Source organism: Lissotriton helveticus, chromosome 4_1 (genome assembly GCF_964261635.1).
Source record: "Lissotriton helveticus chromosome 4_1, aLisHel1.1, whole genome shotgun sequence".
Lineage (NCBI taxonomy): Eukaryota > Metazoa > Chordata > Amphibia > Caudata > Salamandridae > Lissotriton > Lissotriton helveticus.
In genome coordinates, this window is record NC_136063.1 from 1,932,737,748 (window position 1) to 1,932,761,556 (window position 23,809).

At 48.5% G+C, this 23,809-nt stretch overlaps 1 protein-coding gene across 3 annotated transcripts in view; it reads right to left on the bottom strand.

Annotated features, from left to right (window-relative positions):
* ARHGEF6 (Rac/Cdc42 guanine nucleotide exchange factor 6) overlaps positions 1-23,809 on the bottom strand; it is a 1,071,863-nt gene that overhangs the window by 128,143 nt on the left and 919,911 nt on the right. For all 3 annotated transcript variants that reach the window (XM_078688613.1, XM_078688614.1, XM_078688615.1), the window contains one exon: positions 1,327-1,416. In XM_078688613.1, the coding sequence (XP_078544739.1) occupies positions 1,327-1,416 (90 nt within the window). The remainder of the gene's footprint in view (positions 1-1,326; positions 1,417-23,809) is intronic.

The following is a 23,809-nucleotide window of genomic DNA, read 5'->3' on the forward strand; positions in this document are numbered from 1 at the left end:
TAGCCAAATGGATGAGAGACAACTGGCTCCAACTCCGACAAAACTCAAGTAATGTTCTTTGGGAAGAACACCTCCGCATGGGACCTCAGCTGGTGGCCTGCAGAACTCAGACCTACGGCCAAACCGACCAACCATGCACGCAACCTCAGCATCATCCTCGACAGCGAACTGACCATGAAATGGCAAGTCAACGTAGTCGCATTCTCCTGCTTCCACACACTTCGAATGCTGCGCAGAATCTTCAGATGGATTCCAACCAACATCAGAAAGGGTGTCGCTCAGGTGCACGTCACCAGCCGCCTTGACTATGGCAATGCTCTCTACGCCGGCATCTCCACCTAGCTCCTCAGAAGACTACAGACCATAAAGAACACTACAGCCAGACTCATCTTGGACCTCCCTAAACAAACCCCCATTGCACACCACTTGAGAAACCTCCACTTGATCCCCATCCAGAAGAGAAGCCATTCGAGATCCTCACCCATGTCTAGAAAGTCCTTCATGACCTACGACCTGCCTACATCAACCATAGACTGAACTTCCACCAGTCCGATAGACACCTGCACTCCTCTTTACTCGCTCTCGCACACATCTGTTGTAGCCACAGTGGTGGTCGCTCCTTCTCCTATGTTGCTGCCAAGACCTGGAAAGACCTTTTCCTCCAGCTCCGTATTGCCTCCTTGCTGGCAGATTTCAGAAAGAGACTCAACACATGACTCTTTGACGGAGACACAGTGCCCAGATACCCATAGGGGTTACAGTGTTCCGCCTTACAAATGCTGTTTGGTTTGGTTAAGACATAGTTAGTCTCTTTATGACCTTTCTCATCTTCTGATCTACTTTGATGTTCCTAAAATTCTAGTATTGGTTCTTATATGATTCGCTGCCTCATGTTCTGTGGTCTTTGTTGGATTTTTGAGGAACGTTAGTCTCCTATTTTTTTGGTACTTCTGCTACAGCAAATTCTGTACCATATTCCCTGCAAAATCTTTTATTATTAATGCTACTCTTAATAAAGAACTGTACCCAAAAACAAATTTCCACAAATATCTCAGCAGTCACATGATGAAAAATATCACTTTGCTTGTACAAAAAGCATGCGTTGCTATCTACAACATTCAACTGACCAAGGGATAATTGGGTTTGCTTCCTCCATTTGCTTAAGCACAGTCAATGCATAGAGCCCATCCCCTCCAGGCACCCAAATTTAATGCTGTAATACACCGTTCATACTTGCAGCTCCATCACTGGTGAACAATCCCTATTGCAAACATAAAATATAGTTGATGAATCCAATAAAACAAATTTACAGCAGTAGCTACTTACTTGAACTAAGCGTGTGCCCGAAACCTGCACCAGTACAATATGCTTCGATAACTTTAAGGATCTGTGCATCTTCTTCAAATAAAGCTGTACCTGCAAAAGACAGTGTTCTGCCATTAATGCATGTGTGGGATAAACTAATACACATTTACTCTCGTTCCGGAAGTGAACCAACTCCCAAATTGCAAAAAGAAATCTTATATATTAACTAGACTGGAGGCATCAATCAAGTCAGTTTGCATTTAAACTTGATTGAAAAATCATTATCGATATGGCTACAATATTCATTCAAATTAGTACTAAGTTTAATGCATTCTGTCATGTACCATGTTACAAAACTAACATAATGAAAACATGAGCCGAGGATCTGGAACAAAATCCTCGTATCCATCAGAACCGCCCCAGAGCAGCTCCAATTTAGGAAAGATTTGAAGAAACACCTCTTTAAAGAACACTAAATTGCAAATCATTAAGATACAAATAACCGCTACTTCTCCCACAACCCCTTCACTTTAGGCCTCTCTTTCACCCTGTACTATGACCCACTGCATTTTTGGCACAGCTTGTGATTGCACAGCTTGTGCTCGCGATACCATATACATACCTATACACACAAATGTTCCTACACGAGGGAGAAAAAAAACCACTCCTCACAGGGCACGTGGGGGCTATGCAGACTTTTATCACTCATATAGTCAATTGGATAGTCCTAGTTTACCTTTAATAAAACTATGCAACTATAAATTGTAAATATTAAATTGAAGGTAAATGCCTTTTATCAGTCAGATGGCACATTCATACTGGTATAGTGGTGTGCAGTGAGATTATCCTACTTGCATATATTGCTATGGTGAATGCCTACCTACACGTTCACAGTGACCTCTATAAAGGGAACCATGACTTGGATTTTGTCTTCAGTGCCAAAGGCCAAGAGTTTGACAGGGATTGGCTACGCCCCCCAAGCTAGTAACCAGAATGGTCATTCATCTTCATTTACTAAAGCACTGAATGTGCGTTGCTTCACAAAACAGTGCCTAGCTGGCACTCTCTGACCCTCACTAACATGGGCGTCAGGCAACAGGAACGTTTCTCGGGCACATGCACTAGTCTACATTTCCAGACAGTGTACATTTATGTTTTTGGACACAGGGGCTTACCTGGAAACCGCCCTGTCCTGCAATCCACAGGAGCCTCTAGGATCCATCCCCATTGATGTGGTTTCTCCCTGCCATTTGCCTTCAGACCTCCTGTTTTTGCTGACTTTGTTTTTGCTGGACTTAGCACTCTGCACACTTTACCACTGCTAACCAGTGCTCAGGTGCTTGTGCTTTTTCCCTAAAACATGTGAACATTGGCTTATATCCAATTGGCGTATTTAATTTACTTATAAGCCCCTATTAAAGTGCACTACATGTGCTCAGGTCCTGTAAACTAAATGCCACCATTGGGCCTGCAGCTCTGGATGTGCAACCCACTTAAGTAGCCCTTTAAACGTGTCTCAGGCCTGCCATTACAGAGCCTGTGTGCTCAGTTCAAACTGCCATTTCTGCCTGGCAAAATAAACCTTTTACCAGGCCCAAACTTTCCTTTTTAATTCATACAAGTCCGCCCTAGAGTAGTCCCTAGACAACCCAGAGGACAGGGTGCAATGTATTTAAAAAGTAGGACATGCGATTAAGTTTTACTTCCTCTGGTACAGAAAAACTTAATTTATTTTTCACTACTGCAAGGCTTATCTTTCTCATAGGGTAACATTGGAGTTGCCATAGTACATTTTATGAGTGTAATTTCCAAACGGGAACAGAAGAACAAGTTACTTACCTTCGGTAACGATATATCTGTAAGAAACAGTAGTTAGTATTAGATTCCTTACCTTAGAATATCCCCAGGCGTCAGTCTGGATCCGGAAACTTTTGCGTAGCAGTACCCCTGCGCGTCGGTAGGCGTCGTCTGCAGGCGTCCCCTGCGGCTCCGCGTCGTCGGCGTCGTGCGCCGTGATGACGTCGCTGGAGTATATAGACGCCGCCTCCGCGCGCTGACGTCAGTTCTTTGCACACAGCTTTTCCGCGCCAGAACACGCAGAGCCATGTGAGAACCAACACTGGTGCCATTTGAAACTAGGGCCCTGAAAGGGATGTCCCTAACCCTAGGTATCAGTTCGCAGAACGGGGAGGATGGGCGGGGCGGTAAGGAATCTAATACTAACTACTGTTTCTTACAGATATATCGTTACCGAAGGTAAGTAACTTGTTCATCTGAAAGAAACAGGTTAGTATTAGATTCCTTACCTTAGAATAGATACCCCAGCAATACCAACCCCGGTGGTGGGTCTGCGAACCAATACAACCTACACCAGAAAGTCCTGGAGGACCGAACGGCCAAAGAAGCCATCCCTCCGGACTTGACTGTCCAGGCAGTAGTGCCTCGCAAAGGTGTGCAGCGAGGCCCACGTGGCCGCCTGGCAAATGTCCCGCAAAGGGACTCCCCGGCCCAGGGCAGTAGTAGCCGCCGTGGCCCGAGTGGAATGGGCCCTCAGCCCAACAGGAGGCTCCTTCCGAGCCAAAGAGTAGCATGCTTTGATGCACAGGACGACCCACCGAGAGATGGTCCGTTTCTGTACCGCCCTTCCCTTCTTCTCACCCACGTAGCCAACAAACAGTTGGTCATCCACCCGGAACTGGCGTGTGCGATCCATATAGAATGAAAGCGCACGTTTTGGGTCCAGACGATGGAGCCGCTCTTCATCCTTTGAAGGATGCGGAGGCGGGAAGAAGGAGGGCAAGGTGATGGACTGCCCAATGTGAAAAGCAGAGACTACCTTGGGCAGGAAAGAAGGTCTGGTCCGAAGAACCACCTTATCAGGATGAACAGACAAGAAAGGAGGTTGAACAGAAAGAGCCTGGAGCTCACTCACTCTCCTGGCAGAGGTGATGGCTACCAGGAAGGCCGTCTTTAAGGTGAGAAGACGGAGAGGACAGGAATGAAGGGGCTCAAAGGGAGCGCACATCAGGAAAGTCAAAACCAGGTTCAAGTCCCACTGAGGCATCACGAACGGAGCTGGAGGATACATGTGCGTGATGCCCTTTAAGAATCTTAACACAATAGGGGACTTGAACAAAGATGGCTGATCAGGTAGCCTCAAGAAGGCAGAAAGGGCAGAAAGATAGCCCTTGATAGTGCCCAGAGCAGAGCCCTGCTGGGCAAGGGAAAGGAGGAAGAGGAGAACCTCAGATAGAGGGGCAGAAAGGGGATCCACAGCCTTTGCTGTGCACCATGCCACAAATCTGTTCCACCGGCAGGCGTATACCGACTTTGTGGAGGGACGCCTGGCTGCCAGAATGACATCACAGACTTCAGGAGGCAAGTCAAATGGCCTCAACTGTCGCCGCTCAATCTCCACGCATGGAGGTGGAGACTGGACAGGTTCGGGTGGAGGACCGTCCCCTGCTGCTGCGACAGAAGGTCCTCCTGAAGGGGCAGGCGGATCGAGGGACCGACTGTCATGCTGAGTAGCTCGGGATACCAGTACCTTCGAGCCCAGTCCGGAGCCACAAGGATAACTTGGGCCCGGTCGCGCCTGATCTTCTTCAGCACTCTGGGCAGAAGTGGTATAGGCGGAAAGGCGTACAACAGACCGCAACTCCACTCGCGCCGAAAGGCGTCGCCGAGCGAGTGCCGTCTTGGAAACTCCAACGCGCAGAACTGATGACATTGCGCGTTCTCTTCTGTGGCGAATAGATCTAACCAAGGCTCTCCCCATTGCTGAAAGAGGCCTCTCGCCACATCCGAGTTCAGACGCCATTCGTGATCCACCGAGCACCGACGGCTGAGTTCGTCCGCCCTGGCGTTCAGAGAACCTGCCAGGTGTTGAACCGTCAGAGTCACGCCCTGACGTTCCAGCCATTGCCAGAGGCGCAGAGCCTCTTGGCAAAGGGTCCACGACCCCACACCGCCCTGTTTGTTGCAGTACCACATGGCGGTGGTGTTGTCCGTGAACACCTGCACTACACTCCCGTTGACAAAGGGGAGGAATGCCTTCAGTGCCAGGCGAATCGCCCGCAGCTCCAACATGTTGATATGGAGCCGGGACTCCGCCGGAGACCAGAGGCCTCTGATCTCCGCCTCTCCCAAGTGGCCACCCCAGCCTTGGAGGGACGCGTCCGTCACAACCACGTGCTCCGGCTGGGGAAGGGAGAGGGATCTGCCCCTGACCCAATCGCGGTCTGTAAGCCACCACTGCAACTGTCTCGCAGTGCCCTCCGAGATCAGGACATGGTCGGATAGGTTGCCCTGATGCTGGGCCCACTGAAACTTCAGGTCCCACTGCAGAGCCCGCATCCGCCATCTGGCGTGATGCACCAGAAGGATGCAGGAGGCCATCAGCCCCAGAAGCCGCAGCGTCAACCTGACCGAAACCCGGGATAACGGCTGAAAGATGGGAATCAGAGCCTGAATATCCCGGACCCGCCGTTCCGGGGGATAAACCCGAAACTGCGCCGAGTCGAGAACCGCTCCGATGAAAAGGAGCTTTTGAGAGGGACACAGGTGTGATTTCGGCACATTGATGGAAAACCCCAACTCGTGCAGGAGGTCTGCCGTCATCTGAAGGTGGTGGACGACTGTCTGGGGCGAGCCCGCCTTCAACAGCCAGTCGTCGAGGTAGGGGAAGACTGAAACCCCTAACCGGCGCAGATGAGCTGCGACCACCGCCATCACTTTCGTGAACACCCGTGGGGCGCTGGTAAGGCCGAATGGGAGCACGATAAACTGAAAATGCTCGTGGCCTACCGTGAACCGCAGGTAACGCCGGTGGGCCGGCAGGACGGGGATGTGAAAGTACGCATCCTGCAAGTCCAACGCTACCATCCAGTCGTGTGGGTCTAGAGCAGCCAAGACCTGAGCCAAAGTCAACATCTTGAACTTCTCCTTCCGGAGGAAGCCGTTGACGTTCCGTAGATCCAAGATAGGACGCAGGCCTCCCTTGTCCTTCTTGGGTACCAGAAAGTAGTGGGAGTAGCAACCACACCCTACTCCTGGCCCAGGAACGCGCTCGATGGCCCCCTTGGCCAAGAGGGCCGTAACTTCCTCCTGCAGAAGTGTCAAGTGGTCCCCCGACACACGGTGGTTCTGCGGTGGCATGGCTGGAGGAGTGGACTCGAAGGGGAGGGCATAGCCCCTTCGGACAAGCTGCAGCACCCACCTGTCCGATGTTATCGCGCGCCAGCGGGAGTGGTGATGGCGAACCCTGCCACCCACTGGCGTCACGTGAGCCCGAAAGCTCGGACTAGGAAGGCTTGGATGCCGCAGCGGAGGGAGGCGTGGACTGACCACGACGCTGGCCTCTACCGCCACCACGGCGGAAACCACGGGCGCCACCGCGCTGGGGAGCGCTCTGCGCCGCGTGGCTGGCAGCACGTGTGGGACCTCCTCTCCCTTGGCCACGAAAGGGCCGAAACGAACCCGTCTGCTGGCGCTGGGTCTGGGTCGAGAGACCCAAGGACTTGGCCGTGACCCTGGAGTCCTTGAAGCGCTCCAGCGCGTGGTCCGCTTTGTCACCAAATAGGCGACTGCCATCAAATGGCATGTCCATAAGCGTATTTTGGACGTCTGGTGAGAAGTTGGCAGATCTCAGCCAGGCATGGCGACGAATCGCCACCGTAGTGGACATGGCCCGTCCCAGTGAGTCCGTGGTGTCCAGACCACAACGGATCGAGTACCGCGCCGCATCCCGGCCTTCCACAAAGGCCCGGGTGAGCTTGTCCCGCACTTCCTGGGGGCATTGCGGCAAACACTCCTCGACCGTATCCCACAGGGAGTGGGTGTAGCGGCCCAAGAGGCACGCGGTGTTACAAGACCGCAGCCCAGCACTCAAAGAGGAAAACACTTTCTTTCCGAATTGGTCGTACCTCTTTGATTCCCGGTCGGGCGGAGCCGACGGAAATGCGGACTGCGAAGTGGAGGCCTGGATCACCAGACTCTCCGGGGAGGGATGGGTGGACAGGAAGGCAGGGTCGTCCGCGCAGGGACGGTGACGCCTGGCAACGTTCCGGTCAACCGGCGCACCAGAGGCGGGCCTGGACCAGGTGCCCAGAAGGACATCCGTCAGGGCCTCATTAAACGGCAGCAGAGGCTCCTGGGGGCATGACTGCGGTTTAAAAACTTCCGTCAGGATATTCGGTTTGACCTTCGCGACGGGGAGCTCAAGGTGTAAGGCCTTGGCAGCCCTCATCAGGACCACCGAATAGGCAGCACCCGCCTCGGACGCCACAGGGGACGGAGAGACAAACCCAGGGTTGGGCGACTCGTCCAGGCCACTGGCATCACCCAGATCACCTACCCAGTCCACATCGTACTGGCAGGCACGGGATAGAGGGTCCTCAGACCCCTCCCAACCCTCTCCATACTCCTCCTCGTCATACCCATATTCTGGGTCGACGATATAGACATCGGGGTCAACAGGCCCCATCGGCGTCGGGTCCGGCGTCGGCCGACGCCGGTCCGGCTCCGAGTCCGGAGTCGGGGAGGAAAGGGGGGTGGCGCCGCGCGGCGTCGGTGCCGGGGACCCGACGCCGGCCGGAGCCGACGGCGGAGTCGCTGCACCACGCGGGGGCGGTACCATGGGCTGGCCCACAGGAACCGACGCCGGAGAGGCCGGGAGACCAGCCGGCGACGAACCAGAGGGAACCAGCGGCGCCGGGGCCGGAGCCACCGGCGGCGCCGGGGCAGGAGCACCCGAACCGCTCGGGCCCCCAGACGGGACCGACGGGCCCGCAGGCGCCGAAGGCCCCGCCGGAGAAGACCTCGCCCTCATAGCAATGAGGAAGGCCTCGATCTCCTCACGCGACGCGCCTTCCCCAGGGACCGACAGGTGTGGGGCAGACGGCGTCGGCGACCCATGCGGGACCGCGGGGGTGGGGTCACCCGAGCCCCCGGCCGCAGCACGCGGGCGTCGGGGGGAGTCGGGGGTGCGATGGCGACGCCCCGACTTCTTGTGCTTACCTGACGAGCCGGAGGAATGGTGGCGACTCCCGGAGCGCCCATGGCGGCTCCGCGACCGCTCCCTCGACCGCTCCCTCGACCTCCGACCGGACCGGGACCGCTCTCGACGCGGGGCCGACAACCGGAGTTCGAGAAGCTTGCGGGACCGCTCCCGCCTAGCTTTTCCAGTCAAGGCCCGACAGTCGACGCAGGACTCCACGTCGTGGTCCGCGCCCAGACACCGGAGGCAGAGTCGATGGTGGTCGGTGACCGACATCATGCGGTCGCACTCGTCACAACTCTTGAAACCGGGCATCCTACCGGCACCGTAAAGAAGTTAACAAAAAACTTGGTCAAAAGACCGGAGTACTGCTCTTCGGATCTGCGCTAACTGGCGCGGAAAAAAGAAGAACTGACGTCAGCGCGCGGAGGCGGCGTCTATATACTCCAGCGACGTCATCACGGCGCACGACGCCGACGACGCGGAGCCGCAGGGGACGCCTGCAGACGACGCCTACCGACGCGCAGGGGTACTGCTACGCAAAAGTTTCCGGATCCAGACTGACGCCTGGGGATATTCTAAGGTAAGGAATCTAATACTAACCTGTTTCTTTCAGATAACCAGTTCATGTTCGGTGTCTCTGTAATCCTAATTTAAAATCTTAACTCATGGTGAAGATGGATTTAAAATTACAGTTCTGAAAATGCCATTTTTAGAAAGTTGTAAGTTTAAAGGAACAAGGGTCCCTATGACCAACAGTTACACATTTACTGAAAAGAAAAAGTTAGAACCACACACACTACCCATGAAGGCAAATAAAATCACATTGTTTTAACAAATAAGTCAAAACGGTGGGTGGAAACAGAAAACACAGTAGACAAAAAATCATACATACACACTTGGGCAATAATGTGTGATGTAAATCAGAAAATCCCTTTTAGTCAAAAATTAATGTGTTACAGCTAATTCCACTATATTAAATATGGCATACATGATGCAGGGTCAGTGTGCAAGAGTTGATGATGTTTCGATTTATGAAAATATCAGGATCATCATCAGGACATTACAGAATGATGCCTGAGAATATTACTCAATGGCAAGTAAAGAATAACATGGGGTACCACCAGTATTGAGCAATGGTACAGAGTATATATCTTATAGGTAATTTTTCTGAATGCCAGGAGTCCTTGATTTAATTTACTATGTACCAGAATTGACATTTCTTACTCGACTCTATGATAAGAACTCCTTAAGACATCTATGAAATAATTTCAAGAGAGAAATTTGAATCGGTAAACCAACAGATTATTTGACAAAGGCTATACAAATCATCTCCAGGCGAAATGCAGCATCAATGAGTTTTGCAATTCGACCTGGTTCTATCCTCTAGTCACCCATTGGTGGCATATTGTTAAGACATTTCAGTAAATAGGAGGGTGCACATAAAACCTCGAATTAATGTAAGCATTTATTATGATTACTGTAAATTTATATAGAAGGGATCTCAATGTATTTCTATATTTTATGAACTGGCAGGATGTGTATGATATTCTGAATTGATCTTTGTCAATGCCACAATGTAAGCAATCATTGAATTTTTATAAATTTGATATGTTCTTCAGTATTTCTCCTGCATGCTTTATTGATATGAAATAGCATTCACATATATGTATGTTTTGTTGCTTCGCATGTTTAACTTAACATAACATAACATGTATATTTCTAAAGCGCACATTCACCCCTGATGGGGTATCTTGGCGATGAATAACAGATGTTTATTGTTACTCAACTCAATAGTACTCATTTCATGCCACCAGACCCGGCTCTTAACATAGTTGTGGAAAATATTTCACGACACTGTTTAAACATTACTTTTGGTGTATACTCTGTTAGTTAGAGGAAAAGTCTTTGTACAGTTCAACCCTTGAACTACGTTCTCTCTCTCTTCATCGTATCAATATGTCTTGTCACATTCATTAATACCTGAAATGTCTGCATACTACACAGTTGTGTTTAATAGTTCATTTAGGTGCTTGGAACTCACAGATAATTGTATTTGTAAGAATATATACCTCATAGAAATACAAACCTTGAAAAATTTGACAGATTTCTAAAAACATATATCATAGATAGTTAAATTAATTAATCGCATCAAATAGAACCTGAAAACATTCACTCATAACAGTTTTGCACATTATACAGGTTAAAATAATTCAGCCAATTTAGGTAAAAATGAACAAGTTACTTACTTTTGGTAACACATTATCTGGTAGACAATATCTAGCTGCAGATTCCTGACCTTTGAATTTCCCAGGCATCAGACTGAGCAGTACCCCTGCGCGCAATCAGATGGCTCCACTTGGTCCTGTGCATTGGCATCTGTGGCGCCGACTGTGATGTTGTGGTCACCTATCTAGGTGCCACCCAGACGTGTAGACGTCAGTTACTTTTCACGCTTTCCACGCCAGAAGCGCAGAGCCATGAAGTATACAGACCAGTGTGTGTCCAAACTAGGGCCCTGAAAAAGGAGCAACTCTAGCCCTATAAATATATCTGCAGAGCAGAGAAGCATGGGTGGGCCTGTAAGGAATCTGCAGCTAGATATTGTCTCTACCATATAATGCGTTACCGAAGGCAAGTAACTTGTTAATTTGATAGAGACTTCTAGCTTCAGATGCCCTACCTTTAAATAGATAACCAAGCCATTGACTAAACCAAGAAGTCCAGCAGAACAGAATGGGCGAAATCCCAGTAGTGGTTGGCAAACGTGTGCAGGGACGCTCTCGTTGCTGCCTGGCAGATATCCAGGACTGGAACATCATGATCCAATGCTGTGGTTGCAGATTTTCCCCTGGTGGAATGGGCCTGTAAGCTCTGGGCAGCTGCTTTTAAGCCTGGGTGTAGTAGATCTTAATACAGAGAACGACCTAGCATGAAATGGTTTGTTTCTGTCCTGCCTGACCTTTTTAGCTTCTACGTAGCCCACGAAGAGTTGGTCACCTACCTGGAACTCTTTTGTAAGGTCAAGGTAGAACAACACGGTTCTTTTAGGGTCCAGTAAAACCGTTCCTCCACTTTAGAGGGATGTGGAGGTGCATAAAAGGTCGGGAGGGTGACAGATTGTCCCAAATGGAATGGGGTCACCACCTTAGCTAGGAAAGAGGCCCAGGGGTGGAGCACCACCTTGTCCGGGAATATCATTAAATAGGGAGGCTTGGATGGTAAAGCCTGCAGCTCACTCACCCTCCAGGCAGATGTTATTGCCATTCGAAAGGTTGTCTTGATGGTAAGCAGCGGGAGAGGACAATTGTGTAATGGCTCAAAGGGAGCACACATTAGCTAAGTGATAACCAGATTCAGATTCTACTAATGCATGATGAAGGGCGAAGGGGGAAACACATGTATAAGCTCTTTCAGAAACCTATTTAAAATAGGGGTCTTGAATAAAAAAGGTTGGTCAGGCGGCAGCAGGATAACGGACAGAGCAGACAGATAACCCTTGAGAGTACCCAGAGCAGAGCCCTGCTTGGAAAGGGTAAAAATAAAGAGTAGAATATGAGAAAGAGAGGCATAAAGAGGGTTAATAGACTTTCCTGTACAATATTTTACACTTTTTTGCCAATGGCAGGTGTATACCATTTTGGTGCAGGGCTGCCTGGCCGCCAGAATAACTTTACAAACTTCAAGTGGAAGATCAAAAGCTATCATCTGTCGCCACTCAATCTCCATGCAAAGAGGCAGAGAGTTGACAGGTTCGGTGGAGGACCCTGCTGCAGAGACAGAAGATCCTCCCGAAGGGGTGGCATGATTGGAGAATCAGTGCTCATTTTTAGAAGCTCAGGATACCAAACTCTCCATGCCCAGTCCAGAACCACATGAATGATTTGGGCCGGTCTTTACTGAAATTTTCAGAACTCTGGGCAGAAAGGCATACAGGAGGCCTGAACTCCACTCGTGGCGTTAAGCGTTGTTGAGCAATAGCTGCCTTGGAAACTCCAACTTGAAGAACTGCTGACATTGTGCGCTCTCTTCAGAGGTGAACAGCCAAACCAAGGCTCTCCCCCCTGCTGAAAGAGACCTTGCACCACCTCTGAGTGAAGGCTCCATTTGTGATCCGCTAGGCATCGATGGTTGAGTTTATCTGCCCTGGCGTTTAGAGAACGTGCCAGGTGTGGAACCACCGGGGTTATGCCCTGCTTTTCCAGCCATGTTCAGAGACGCAAGGCCTCTTGAAAAAGGGTCCTTGACCCCACCCTGCATTGCTGGTTGCAGCACCACATGTAGGTGGTGTTGTCTGTAAACACTTGCACCAACTTTCCCTTGACCGAGGGAAGAAATGCTTTCAACACTAGTCGGATCGCTCGGAGCTCCATTAGGTTGATGTGGAGTCCGGTTTCTTCTGGAGACCAGAGTCCTCTGATTTCCACCTCTTCCAGATGGATGCCGCATCCCAGGAGTGACTTACGATTCGGAATCCCGTGGAGAGCGAATCGTATATTACGGGTGGATTGGATGGGAGTATATTCCCCATGGAGTACACATCAATTTCAGAATTTGGAGTACACATCAATCTGGAAAAAAAATAGAAGCAAGTAGCTTGTTACTGAAATTCAGTTGAAACTGACGAGCCCTGAGGAAGTTCAGAAAATTATTTTTCCTAAACGAAACGCACTGGCTGACAACCTTTGAGTATACATGTTTATAACAATGGAGAAAATAAAGGAATGAAGTTACTACCACAAAATACATCGTCTTGAATCTTATTGGAAAGTGATTATATTCTCCTGGAACACCAATCCATCCCAATTACTATTGTCTTTCTGTGTAGCAGTGGTACCAATCAACAGCAGGTACAGGAATTGCAGTACACAGGACCATAAACTAATGCTAAAGTGGAAAGAGGTGCAGGATCTGAGGTCCACTGTTGGTTCGTTTACGTTTTTGACATCTGTAACAACTGTACTGTTAGATCTGGTTGGGGAAGGGAGAGTGGGATGCCTCTGATTCCCCTGATGCTGCGCCCACTGGAACTTCAGAGCATGCATATGCCATCTGGCATGATTTACCAACAGGATGCAGGAGGCTTTGAGGCTCAGCAGCCTCAGTCATTCTCACCGAAATCCAGGATAGAGGCTGAAACATCAGTATCATAACCTGAATATCATGGACTCGCTGCTTGGGAGGATAAGCCCGAAACTGCACTGCGTCCAGAAACAGCACCAATGAAAGGGAGCGCCTGAGGAGTCAGGTGCGACTTCGGCACGTTTATAGCGAATCCCAGTGAATGCAGATGGCCAACCGTAGTCCGGAGGTGGCCAACGACAGTGTGGGGTGAGGCCACCTTCAACCAGTCGTCAAGGTAGGGGAAGACTTAAACCCCCAACCTGCGCAAATGCTCTGCCACCAGCTGTTTGTGAGATGGCGGTAAAGGGGGAGAGAAAGATTGGAAAGGGAGGTAGTAACCCCTTTGAATGATCTGCAAGACGCATTTGCCCGGTATTATGGACTGCCAGTGGAGGGGATGATGTTGGATTCTCCCACCAACTGGGAACCCATGGTCTTGCATTACCAAACTAGGAAGACTTTGAGGCTGTAGCTGCCGAGAAGTTGGTGATGGACTATTTCTGGCTACCATTCCCACGTGATTGGAATGTACCGCGTCCACATCCTCGCACAACTTGGGAAGCCTGCGCAGGACAGTGGCTGGGGCATGGCTAGCACGGTTGAAAGACCCTTCCATAACCACAAAAGGGGTGAAAGGCAGACTAGGTGTGAGGTTACACCGACAGGCCCAAGAACTTGGCTCTATCCCGTGAGTCCTTCAAGTGCTCCGGCGCAGAGTCTGCCTCCTCTACAGAGATGAGAGTCCCATTAAAGGGCATGTCCATAAGGTTGGCCTAGACATCCCCCACAAAATCGTATGTTCTCAGCCAGGCGTGGCGCCGCAGGCCACTGTAGAGAAACCGTTCTGCCCAGCGAGTCAGTCGTATCCAGCCCACACCTAACGGAGAACTTGGCTGCATCTCTCCCGTCTTTCACTGCTTGGAAGAGGATGGCCAGGGACCTGTGGCAAAACTTTTGCAACCGTTTCCCATAGGGTATGGGAGAAACGGCCCAAAAGGCAAACTGGTTCACTGATCGCAATGATAGGCTGGTGGCAGAAAACATCTTCCCAAGTGTGTCCAGCCTCTTGGATTTCCTGTCCGGGGGAGGCGCAGGGAAAGCGCCATGGGATGTTGAGGCTAGGACTACCAAGCTCTCAGCGGTGGGATGTTGGCTAAGGGGAACTAGAATCACCCGCGGCAGAGCGATTGCGGTGTGCTAGGCTTGGACCAAGTGTCTAGAAGGACATCTGTCAGTGCTTCATTGAAGGGCAAAAGAGGTTCAGATGAGTAAGACCCAGGTTGAAGCACTTAGGTCAAGAGGTTAGTTTTGTCCTGCACCGAGGCTGCTCCAGGCCCTCTTCACCACCACTGCATAAGATGCTCCCTCCTCTGTAACCACAGTAGGTAGAGAGAGCATTCCAAAATCTGAAGAGGTGTCCAATCTACTGGCCTCTGCTAGTTCCTCATACCAGTCCAAATTCTCATCAGGGCTGTATAACTGGTGTTCTAAAGGGTCCAGTGAACCCTCCCACTCTTCCCTCATGCCCCTTAGTTCTTCAAAATGCTCAGGTGATGACCTAGAGCCACTGGTCTCCATCGGCGCCAGATCCAGTCTGACACATCGGAAATTCAAAAGTAATAAATCTGCAGCTAGAAGTCTCTTTCAGATTTACCATGTGGATTCAAAACACACCTCATACCATTTACATTTATCATCAAATTGAATAAAGCCTTTTCACTTCCCTGATACAGATATAATAGAAATATCCCAAGATCAAGTATATAGGAAATGTACTAACCCTATTAAATTAAGCACTTTAACAATCATAAAGATAATACTTATTTCGATATTTCACAGTTTCTCCAAATAACATACTCATTGATGATTCTAATAACCAATAATTCTAATCAACCAAAAATGATGTGACCCTCCAACGTTCACATAAACAATACTCATAGCAATATTACACCATTTCCCCCTGCACGATCTTCAAGGCAACAAGCTATCGCTACTTTAAGAAATGATTTTCTGTATCAGCAATACACTTTAAAATCGCAAATTACAATGTTGAAACATTTCATGGAGCATAAAGTGTCCCATGCTTTTGACCTAGACCTAACTCGGTACTTCCTTAGGATTGGACGGAGGATATTTTTCCTTTCATTCAGAAAGAGAAAACAGTCTACTAAAAGATGATTTGCAGAGTATTTCATTTTAAGATCACAAATGCATTAACCATTATTTTCAGAATTTCTACTTCTGAGACCAGAGATTCTCCTGCGTGGGTCAATTCTTATCCAGAATTGAAGAATCAGACTCCGAATGTTTTTGTCTGGAACCAGATATAGACAAGAAAGGAGTTTACATTGCCCCTGACTACTGATAAAATGATCTTCAATGAGCCTTATTGGAAGGTATTCTCGAGCTCCATTTAATGTGCTGTCTCTCGCACCAACACAGAGAAGGTTCTTCACCTTATTTAAGGAAAAAGGTCCGTCAATTTTTAAGAAATAAATCCATAATTTTATATTAGCTGCAGGTTATCTGACTGTGACATTATATGACTATACATTGCAACTAAGAGTTTGGTTGAGAACTCAGAGCGAGAAAAACAACGTTAAAGCGATATGCTGCGCTAGAAGGGCCAACGAGTCTAGGCCCGAATCATTTTTATGGAGATCCAGAAGGGTTTTTACACACAAACTTTCTAAGGACTCCCATTTGATTTACTTCTCAATAGATAGCAACCCTGCTCCATACAGAGCCATGGGTTTTAATATGCCTGTGATTGGTTTTTTTAAAGGCTCATCTGGAACACACCCCACCTCCATAGCAGGATACAAATCTTTCCAGAGTTTTTACAGTTGCCAGTAATGAGGTTCTCAATGTTTCAATATGATTATCAAATCTCAAGTTATGTGCAAACGAAAGATCCTGGTTTCTATAATTGCTAACCTGTCCATAGGGACATAATTTAGGTACAATAAAAACTTCTTAATAAGCTTAGAGAAAATCAAAACCTTGGTCTTAGCCACATTGACTATTAATCTATTCAGTTGGCAAGAAGTGTGTAAGGTGAGTGTTTAGAGGAGACATGTATGTGAGATATGCATAATGGAGATTGAAGGAAAAGAAAGTGTAGATGCATTCCTCCCTTTATGTTCAGATCCATTGGAAGAAATATGCCATGTTCCGAACCACTTGTAAGAATATACTAATTAAATGTAATGTTATATTTTTTTCTATTGTGTGAAATGGCATTTGTGTGACCTCCAAGTAAGATTTAGTAAGGCGGTTCTCTGAAACCTTAGCATCTGGTCTTAATAAAGTTAGTGGAAGAACCATTAATATAAAAAAACTGCCCAATCTTAAGGAAAGTTAGAGTGAGCTGTCATTCTGTTACTGACACATATCAGTGAAATATAGTTCGGCAGTCGTTCTAAATAAGGTGTCATATCAGACCTTGTTTGACTATTGTAGCGGGCTAAAATTGACGGGGCATTTGAAGTGCTTGTTACGAACCACTTGTAAAAATATACTAATTAAGTGTAATGGTATCTTTTTTTCTATTGTGTGAAATTGCATTTGTGTGACCCCTAAGTAAGATTTAGTAAGGCGGTTCTCTGAAACCTGAGCACCTCGTCTTAATGAAGTTAGTGGAAGAACCATTAATATAAAAAAAACTGCCCAATCTTAAGGAAAGTTAGAGTGAGCTGTCATTCTGTTAGTGACACATATCAGTGAAATATAGTTCGGCAGTCGTTCTAAATAAGGTGTCATATCAGACCATGTTTGACTATTGTAGTGGCCTAAAATTGATGGGGCATTTGAAGTGCTGATCGATGTTGCATCCGTTGCTGAAAATCTTTTGCCTATTTTATAAAGCCTCTATCTGGGAGAGCAATGCATAGCAACGAAGAAGTTACTTATCGACGGTAAATCTTTTTCTGGTAGAGACTATATCTAATCGCAGATTTCTCACTTTAGAATATTCCCAGTCATTAAACTGGATCCAGAAAATCTTGAGCAGAACCTCTGCATGTTGAAAGGTGGAGTTGATCGGCTCCGCACCAGCATCATTCATGTCAGTAGCGATTTTGCAGTGCCCTTATAAGCAACATCCCGGTGTGCTGAAATCAATTTCTTTCATGAATTTCAGTGTCAAAAATGAGGAGCCACGTAAAAAGCCAATGTTTTGACCAGTGTGGGGTTTCTAATGGAATCTTGAGGGTGAAGAGTCCCGATCGCTGAGCTAGGAGGATAGTATGGACGGTGAGGAATCTGAAGTTAGAAAGAGTCTCTATCAGAAAAACCGTTATCAAAGGTAAGTAACTTGTTCTTCTAATAGAGACTTCAAACCACAAATTCCTAACCTTAGAATAGATACCCAAGCAATATTTCTCCTGAGGTGGTTCTGCGAACAGGCTCAAACCAGAAAGTCATGAAGTGTCAAACAGGCAATATACCCAACACGATAGAACTGACTGTCCAAGCAGTAGAGCTGTGTGAATGTGTGGCGTGACACCCATGTATCACCTTGGCAGATGTCTATGCCAGGTACTCCGCATGCTAACACAACAGTAGTAGCCTTTGCCCTGGTGGAATGGGCCACCATGCCCTCAGGTGACTGCTTTTTAGCTAATGCATAGCAGATCCTAATTCAGAGCATAATCCTTTGTAAGATGGTCCGCTTCTGCCCAGCCTTGCCCATTTTCACTTCAGTGAACCCGATGAAGAGTTGATCATCCACCTGACAGTCTATTGTGCGACCAGTGTAAAACAAAAGAGTTCTCTTTAGGTCCAGGCGATGAATCATGCCTCTTCCTTGAAAGGATGAGGAAGCGTGAAAAAACATAGGCAGAGTGATTCTCTGGCCGACGTGAGAGAAGTTGACAGATTTCGGCAGGAAAGAGGCACACATCCGAAAAAACAGTTTGTCAGGGGAAAAAAGTGTTAGGAGGGTAGACTGACAGAGTTTGAAGCTTGCAGACCCTCCTGGCTAATGCATTGGCCACTAGAAAGACCGTTTTCACAGTCGAGATCTGCAGAAAATAGCTGTTTAGTGGCTGAAGGAAGAACACATTAACAACGTGAGACCAGATTGACCCATTGGGGAGAGGGTAGGAAGAAGCAACTGCTGTAATCCTTTCATACAACCAGTCACAACAGGTGAATTGGACAGGGAAGATTGATCTGGCAACTGCAGGAAAGTCGAAATGGCTGAAAAGTGGCCCTTAACAGTGCCCAAGGCAAGGCCTTGTTGGGCTACAGATAAAACAAACAGCAGCACCTTTGATAGTGGTGTGGAAATTGGGTTCACTTGACATGAGGAGAACCAGGCCACAAATGTACACAAATGGTAGGTGCATTCAGTTTGGTTGAGGCATGACTGGCTGCCAAGATGAGATCACAAACCTCAAGAGAGAGATCAAAGACTTTTAGCTGCTGCCGCTCAATCTCCAAACATAAAGGTGGAGGACGCACAGGCTCGGATGTAAGACCCTGCCCTCTGCTGATAAAGAAGATCCTCCTGAAGTAGCAGCCTGATCAGAGAACCAATGCTCATGCTCAGTACTTTGGGATGCCATACTCTCTGTTTCCAATCTGGAGCCACTAGGATGACTGGGGCCCAGTCAGTCCTGATCTTCTTGAGACCTCGGGCAGGAGTGGTATTGGCAAAAAGACGTACAGGAGTCCTGAGTTCCATTCTAAATGGAATGCATCTCTGAATGAGAGCTGCTTTGAAAACTCAACGAGTAAAAAAGTGATGACTTAGTACATTCACTGCGGTGGTGAGCCAAGGCTCTCCCCATTCTTGGATGAGACCATTACACCATCTCTGGGCGTAGTTGCTTTTGGTGATCCGTAAGACATCGATGGCCAAGTTCTTCCACCCTGGCGTTCAAGGACCCTACCAGTTTCTGTACCAGCAGGAAAGTGTCTAGGCACTCCAGCTAATTCCAGAGGGGCAGAGTCTCCTGCAACATGGTCCATGACCCCACCCCACCCTGTCTGTTGTCCGTAAACCTCTGAACAAACTTCCCACTGATGGCTGGAAGGAAGGCCAAGGGGATCGCTCTCAGCTCCAGAAGATTGATATGAATGGAAGTTTCTGGCACAGACCAGACTCCTCTGATCTCCACCTCTCAAATGGCCTCTCCAATCTAGAAGTGATGCATCAGTAACCACTGTCAGCTCTGGGTGGGGTAGGGACATGGGTCTACCACTGGACCAATCATAATTTGTCAGCCATCACTGCAGGTCTATTGCAGTCTCCTTTGAAAACTGGACCAGGTCGGAGAGGTTCACTTGATACTGCGCCCAGTGAGGTTTCAGATGCCACTGCAGACCCCGCATATGCCATACGGAGTGCTTTACCAGCAGAAGTCCATCAGACCCAGCAGCCTCAGAGTCAGTCTCACCAAAATCCAGGATTAAAGCTGAAACATCGGCATCATATCCTTGAATATCCTGGACCCTCCGATTCGATGGGTAGGCATGGAACTGCACTGTATCCAGAATGGCGCCGACTGCTTGGGGCAAGCCCACTTTCAGCAGCCAGTCATCGAGGTAGGGAAGACTGAGATCCCTGACTGCATGAAGATGCACTGCAACCACTGCCAGTCATCCCTTTCGTGAACAGCAAAACAGGCGGTCCTTCATCAGCTGTCCTTGGAATGGTGGCAAAGTCGTAGGGGTTTCCCCTAATGAGAGGGAATACACCTACCACACAATCTGAATCTCCCACTTGACGGAATAAACTGCAGACTATTGGGGCAGGCGGTGCCTGGTCCTCTTACCAATGGGATGGATGTGTGGGATGGAGGGTGTACTAAAGGGGCTTAGAGGCTGCGGCTGTCGAAGGGATGGGGGACTGGATAGCTTGCTAGGCTTGGCTCACAGGTTCTTCAAGGGATCTGTGGCTGCATCCATGAAAATACAGGGCAGGATGCTGTACCAGCGGGAAGTGCTGGTATGGCAGACACCCATAGGTGTCCCAACCACATCTGCTGTAAGGGTGAAATAGCAGCTGCTGAGGCCAGAGAGAGAAAGCCAGGGTGATCTGGTAGTGACCCGACTCTCTTGAAAGGGCTTGAGAACTGTGTCAGCTTTATCCCCAAATAGGCAGTAGCTGTCGAAGGGCATGGTGGTCATTGAAGCCTGGACATCCCCTGAGAACCCAGTGGACCTAAGCTAGGCATGACGACATAGTGGCACTGTGGTAGCCATGACTCTACCAAAGGAGTCTGCTGTGTCCGGTCTGCACTTGATGGAGAACTTTGGGGTATTCCAACCCTCCATCAGGGCTTAATTGAAGATGGAGCGGCCCTCCTCAAGAAGCAAGGAAGCAGCAGTGCAACAGAGTCCTCAATGCTTGAAAAAGTAACAGCCCAAGAGGCATGCAGTGTTCCCAGACTGCAAGGCTGGGCTGGTGGACGAAAAGATGTGCTTTCCAAAGTTGTTCAGCCTCTTGGGTTCCCTGTCAGGTCGGGTGGACAGTAACACATTTGGTTGACCTTAGAAGTAGTGGCTTGTATCACCAGGCTCTCAGAGAAGAGGTGGTGGGAGAGGAAGGCTGGGTCTCCTGGGGCAGGACAAAGATATTGGGCAAGCATGCAGTGCACTGTAGCCCCTGTGCAAGGTTTGGTCCAGGTCCCTAGGAGAACATCAGAAAGGGAAAAGAAAGCAAAGGCTCAGGCGAACCCGCTCTTGGATGAAGCACCTCCGTCAAGACGCTTGTCTTGACCTCAACAGCTAACAGCTGCAGGTCAAGGACCTCCACTGCCCTACACATCACAATTGCGAAGGATGCGTCCGCCTTCGAAACCGGGACCATAGTGGAAATCATGCCAGAGTCTAGGAAAGTGTTCAACCCACTGGTGTCACCCTGCTCTTCGTACCATTTCTCACTAGATTAGTGTCCTCCTCTATAGGACCAACCTCTTCCTTTTCATCTACCCTACAGGGAAGAATGTTGTAGCAAGTGGTCGAAAATACAGTGTTTGGTAGGGCCTGAATGGTGCAGGCAACAATGTCAAGTGGTGCCGGGACCACCCCGGGGACGGGGCTGGAAGAGAGGGAACCGGGTTGTAAGAAGGCACATGTATCTCCATTGGTCCACATCCTGGGGTGAATCTAGAGGGCCCAGCTGGCATCGGGTTTGGACGCATAGGCAGTTACTACACCTTGCTGCTTCATAGGGCCTAAAGGTGCACCAAAAGGAGTCGTTGGCCCAAAGATGATGTGCAAGGCAATTCTTTTTAATTAGGTGGGTGTTGCTCCGGAGAACTCGGGTAGCGTGGAGCAGGCCCCGATGCCGCTCGGCAGATGAACTGCAGGAGCAAGGCCTAGAAGCACGACATTTGGAGGGTGAAAATGAAGATCGCTCACAATTCATTTTCTTGGGCTTCTTTGACCTACCCAACTTGGAGGAAGAGGTCTTAAAGCATGAAGATGACCATCTGTGGGAACTGCTGGGAGAATGGCCCGAGAGCAGAACTGGGAACGGAGCACAGCTGTCTGCCATGCTGCCAGGAGCTTTATACTTGCTCGCTAATTGGCTTGTGGTGCATCGACTTGTACTTGGCGTAGGCCTTGGAGTCACGTTTTAACCCCAGGCACCAGCGGCATAACAAGTGAGGATCAGATACAGACATCTTCCTGTGACATTCCCCATAAGGCGTAAAACCCTGTAGGTTTAATAGAGGACATACCCCTAGCACATTGGGAGCAATGCTTAATAAAAGGTCAACACATTTGCAAAATTTGGTCAAAAAGTGACCAAGGTAGCTATCCAGATTCACGCTGTTGCGCAAAAAGAAAGGAACTTATGTCAGTGTGCTGAGGTGACATTTGTATGGGCATAGCAACGCCACTTCTGACATGTGCAGCATAGAAGCAGAGCTGATGGACACCACCTACTGGCACTCGGAGCTACTGCTCAAAATTGTCCAGACTCAGTCTGCTGCCTGGGGAATATTCTAAAGTGAGGAATCTGATGTTACAAGACTTTAGTATTTGAGAGCCTATCTGTGTAGCTTGCATTATCATTGGAATTTCACATGGATGTCCAATAAGACATACAAGTATGTTGTCTGGGACCTTGTATTTTTTGTCTAGCCTAGGATTAATGACTGCCCCCGTAGCTGGATTCTTCATGGTCTTAAGACCTTTCGACCAAGTGTGGTATATTATTGGTTACGATCTAGACGTCTTTCTGGGTGGCTCCTTATGCCATATAAGAATCAATCCATTTATTTAGATGGAATTGGAAGTTCAAATATTTTAGATGCTCTCTCAATTAGACTATGGAAGCCACTTATATTGTCCAGAGGTGAGGGACAGATTTGAAGTTGTATCTCTATCAACCAGACCTAGTTATTCATCCCATTTGGGACCAGTGTTCCCTGAAGAAAAAGGTGCAAGTTCTACTTCCTAATGTGGATCATCAGTAAACGCTTCATCATTGTCAGGTGGTCCCAGAGGTAGTATGCAGGATGCTCCTGGAGAATTAAACAGTTTAGTTTGCGGTGAAATCAGTTTGTGTAAAACAGCCAAAGGTGTATGAGGATTCAAGGGCTGAGTTTGTGGTACCACAGCTAGAGGCAAAACTTGCACAAGGAGTTGCTATATTTGAATTGCTGATGAAGGTGTAGGAAAGCTGATGCATAAGTCTGCTAGTATTAGCCACAGGTATAAAAATTATGTTTTTGGGTACCTGCATCATAGGATGGCTGGAGACTTGGGTGCCACATTATAGGGCTCCTCATCATATTGCCATTCTTCCTCGTGATGCTCTTGAAAGATTTCAAAAGCAACTCTGGATGTAGGAACTTCTGACTTTTTTGTACTTGAGCTCATCCTCTCCAGTCTTCTTCAAGGTCTTGGTATTATATGTTAAGCTGTGCAGGGCTATATTCTAGCCTATATTTTCCATGTTCCTGTTAGACCTGGCACCATTGGCGTGGGTCTCCCTTCCATTTTTGCTGTTGCCTCATGTATTTGTGCTGGTGTTAGATGCTTTTGGGCACTGTGCCACTGCTGTCCAGTGCCACAGAGCGAGTGCTCCCTGTTGTAAATTGATGTATGGATTAGTGATTCCATGATTGGATGTTTGGCTTACTTGTCAGACCCTAGTACAGTGCACTGAGTATGCCCAGGGCGTGTAAATCCAAATGCTGCTGGTGGGCTGCAGCACTGGTTGTGCCACCCACAGAAGCAGCCTTGTAAAAGGTGTCTAGGGTCTTCCATTCCAGAGCCTGCGTGCAGTCTGGTACTATCATGCTGGCTGAGCAAGTGCACCCACTTGCCAGTCCCTGCACCTTCCCTTTTCTTCATACCAGTCACCCCTATGGTAGGCCCAAAGGCAGGGGGCATTGAAAGCATAAGGTAGGACAAGCT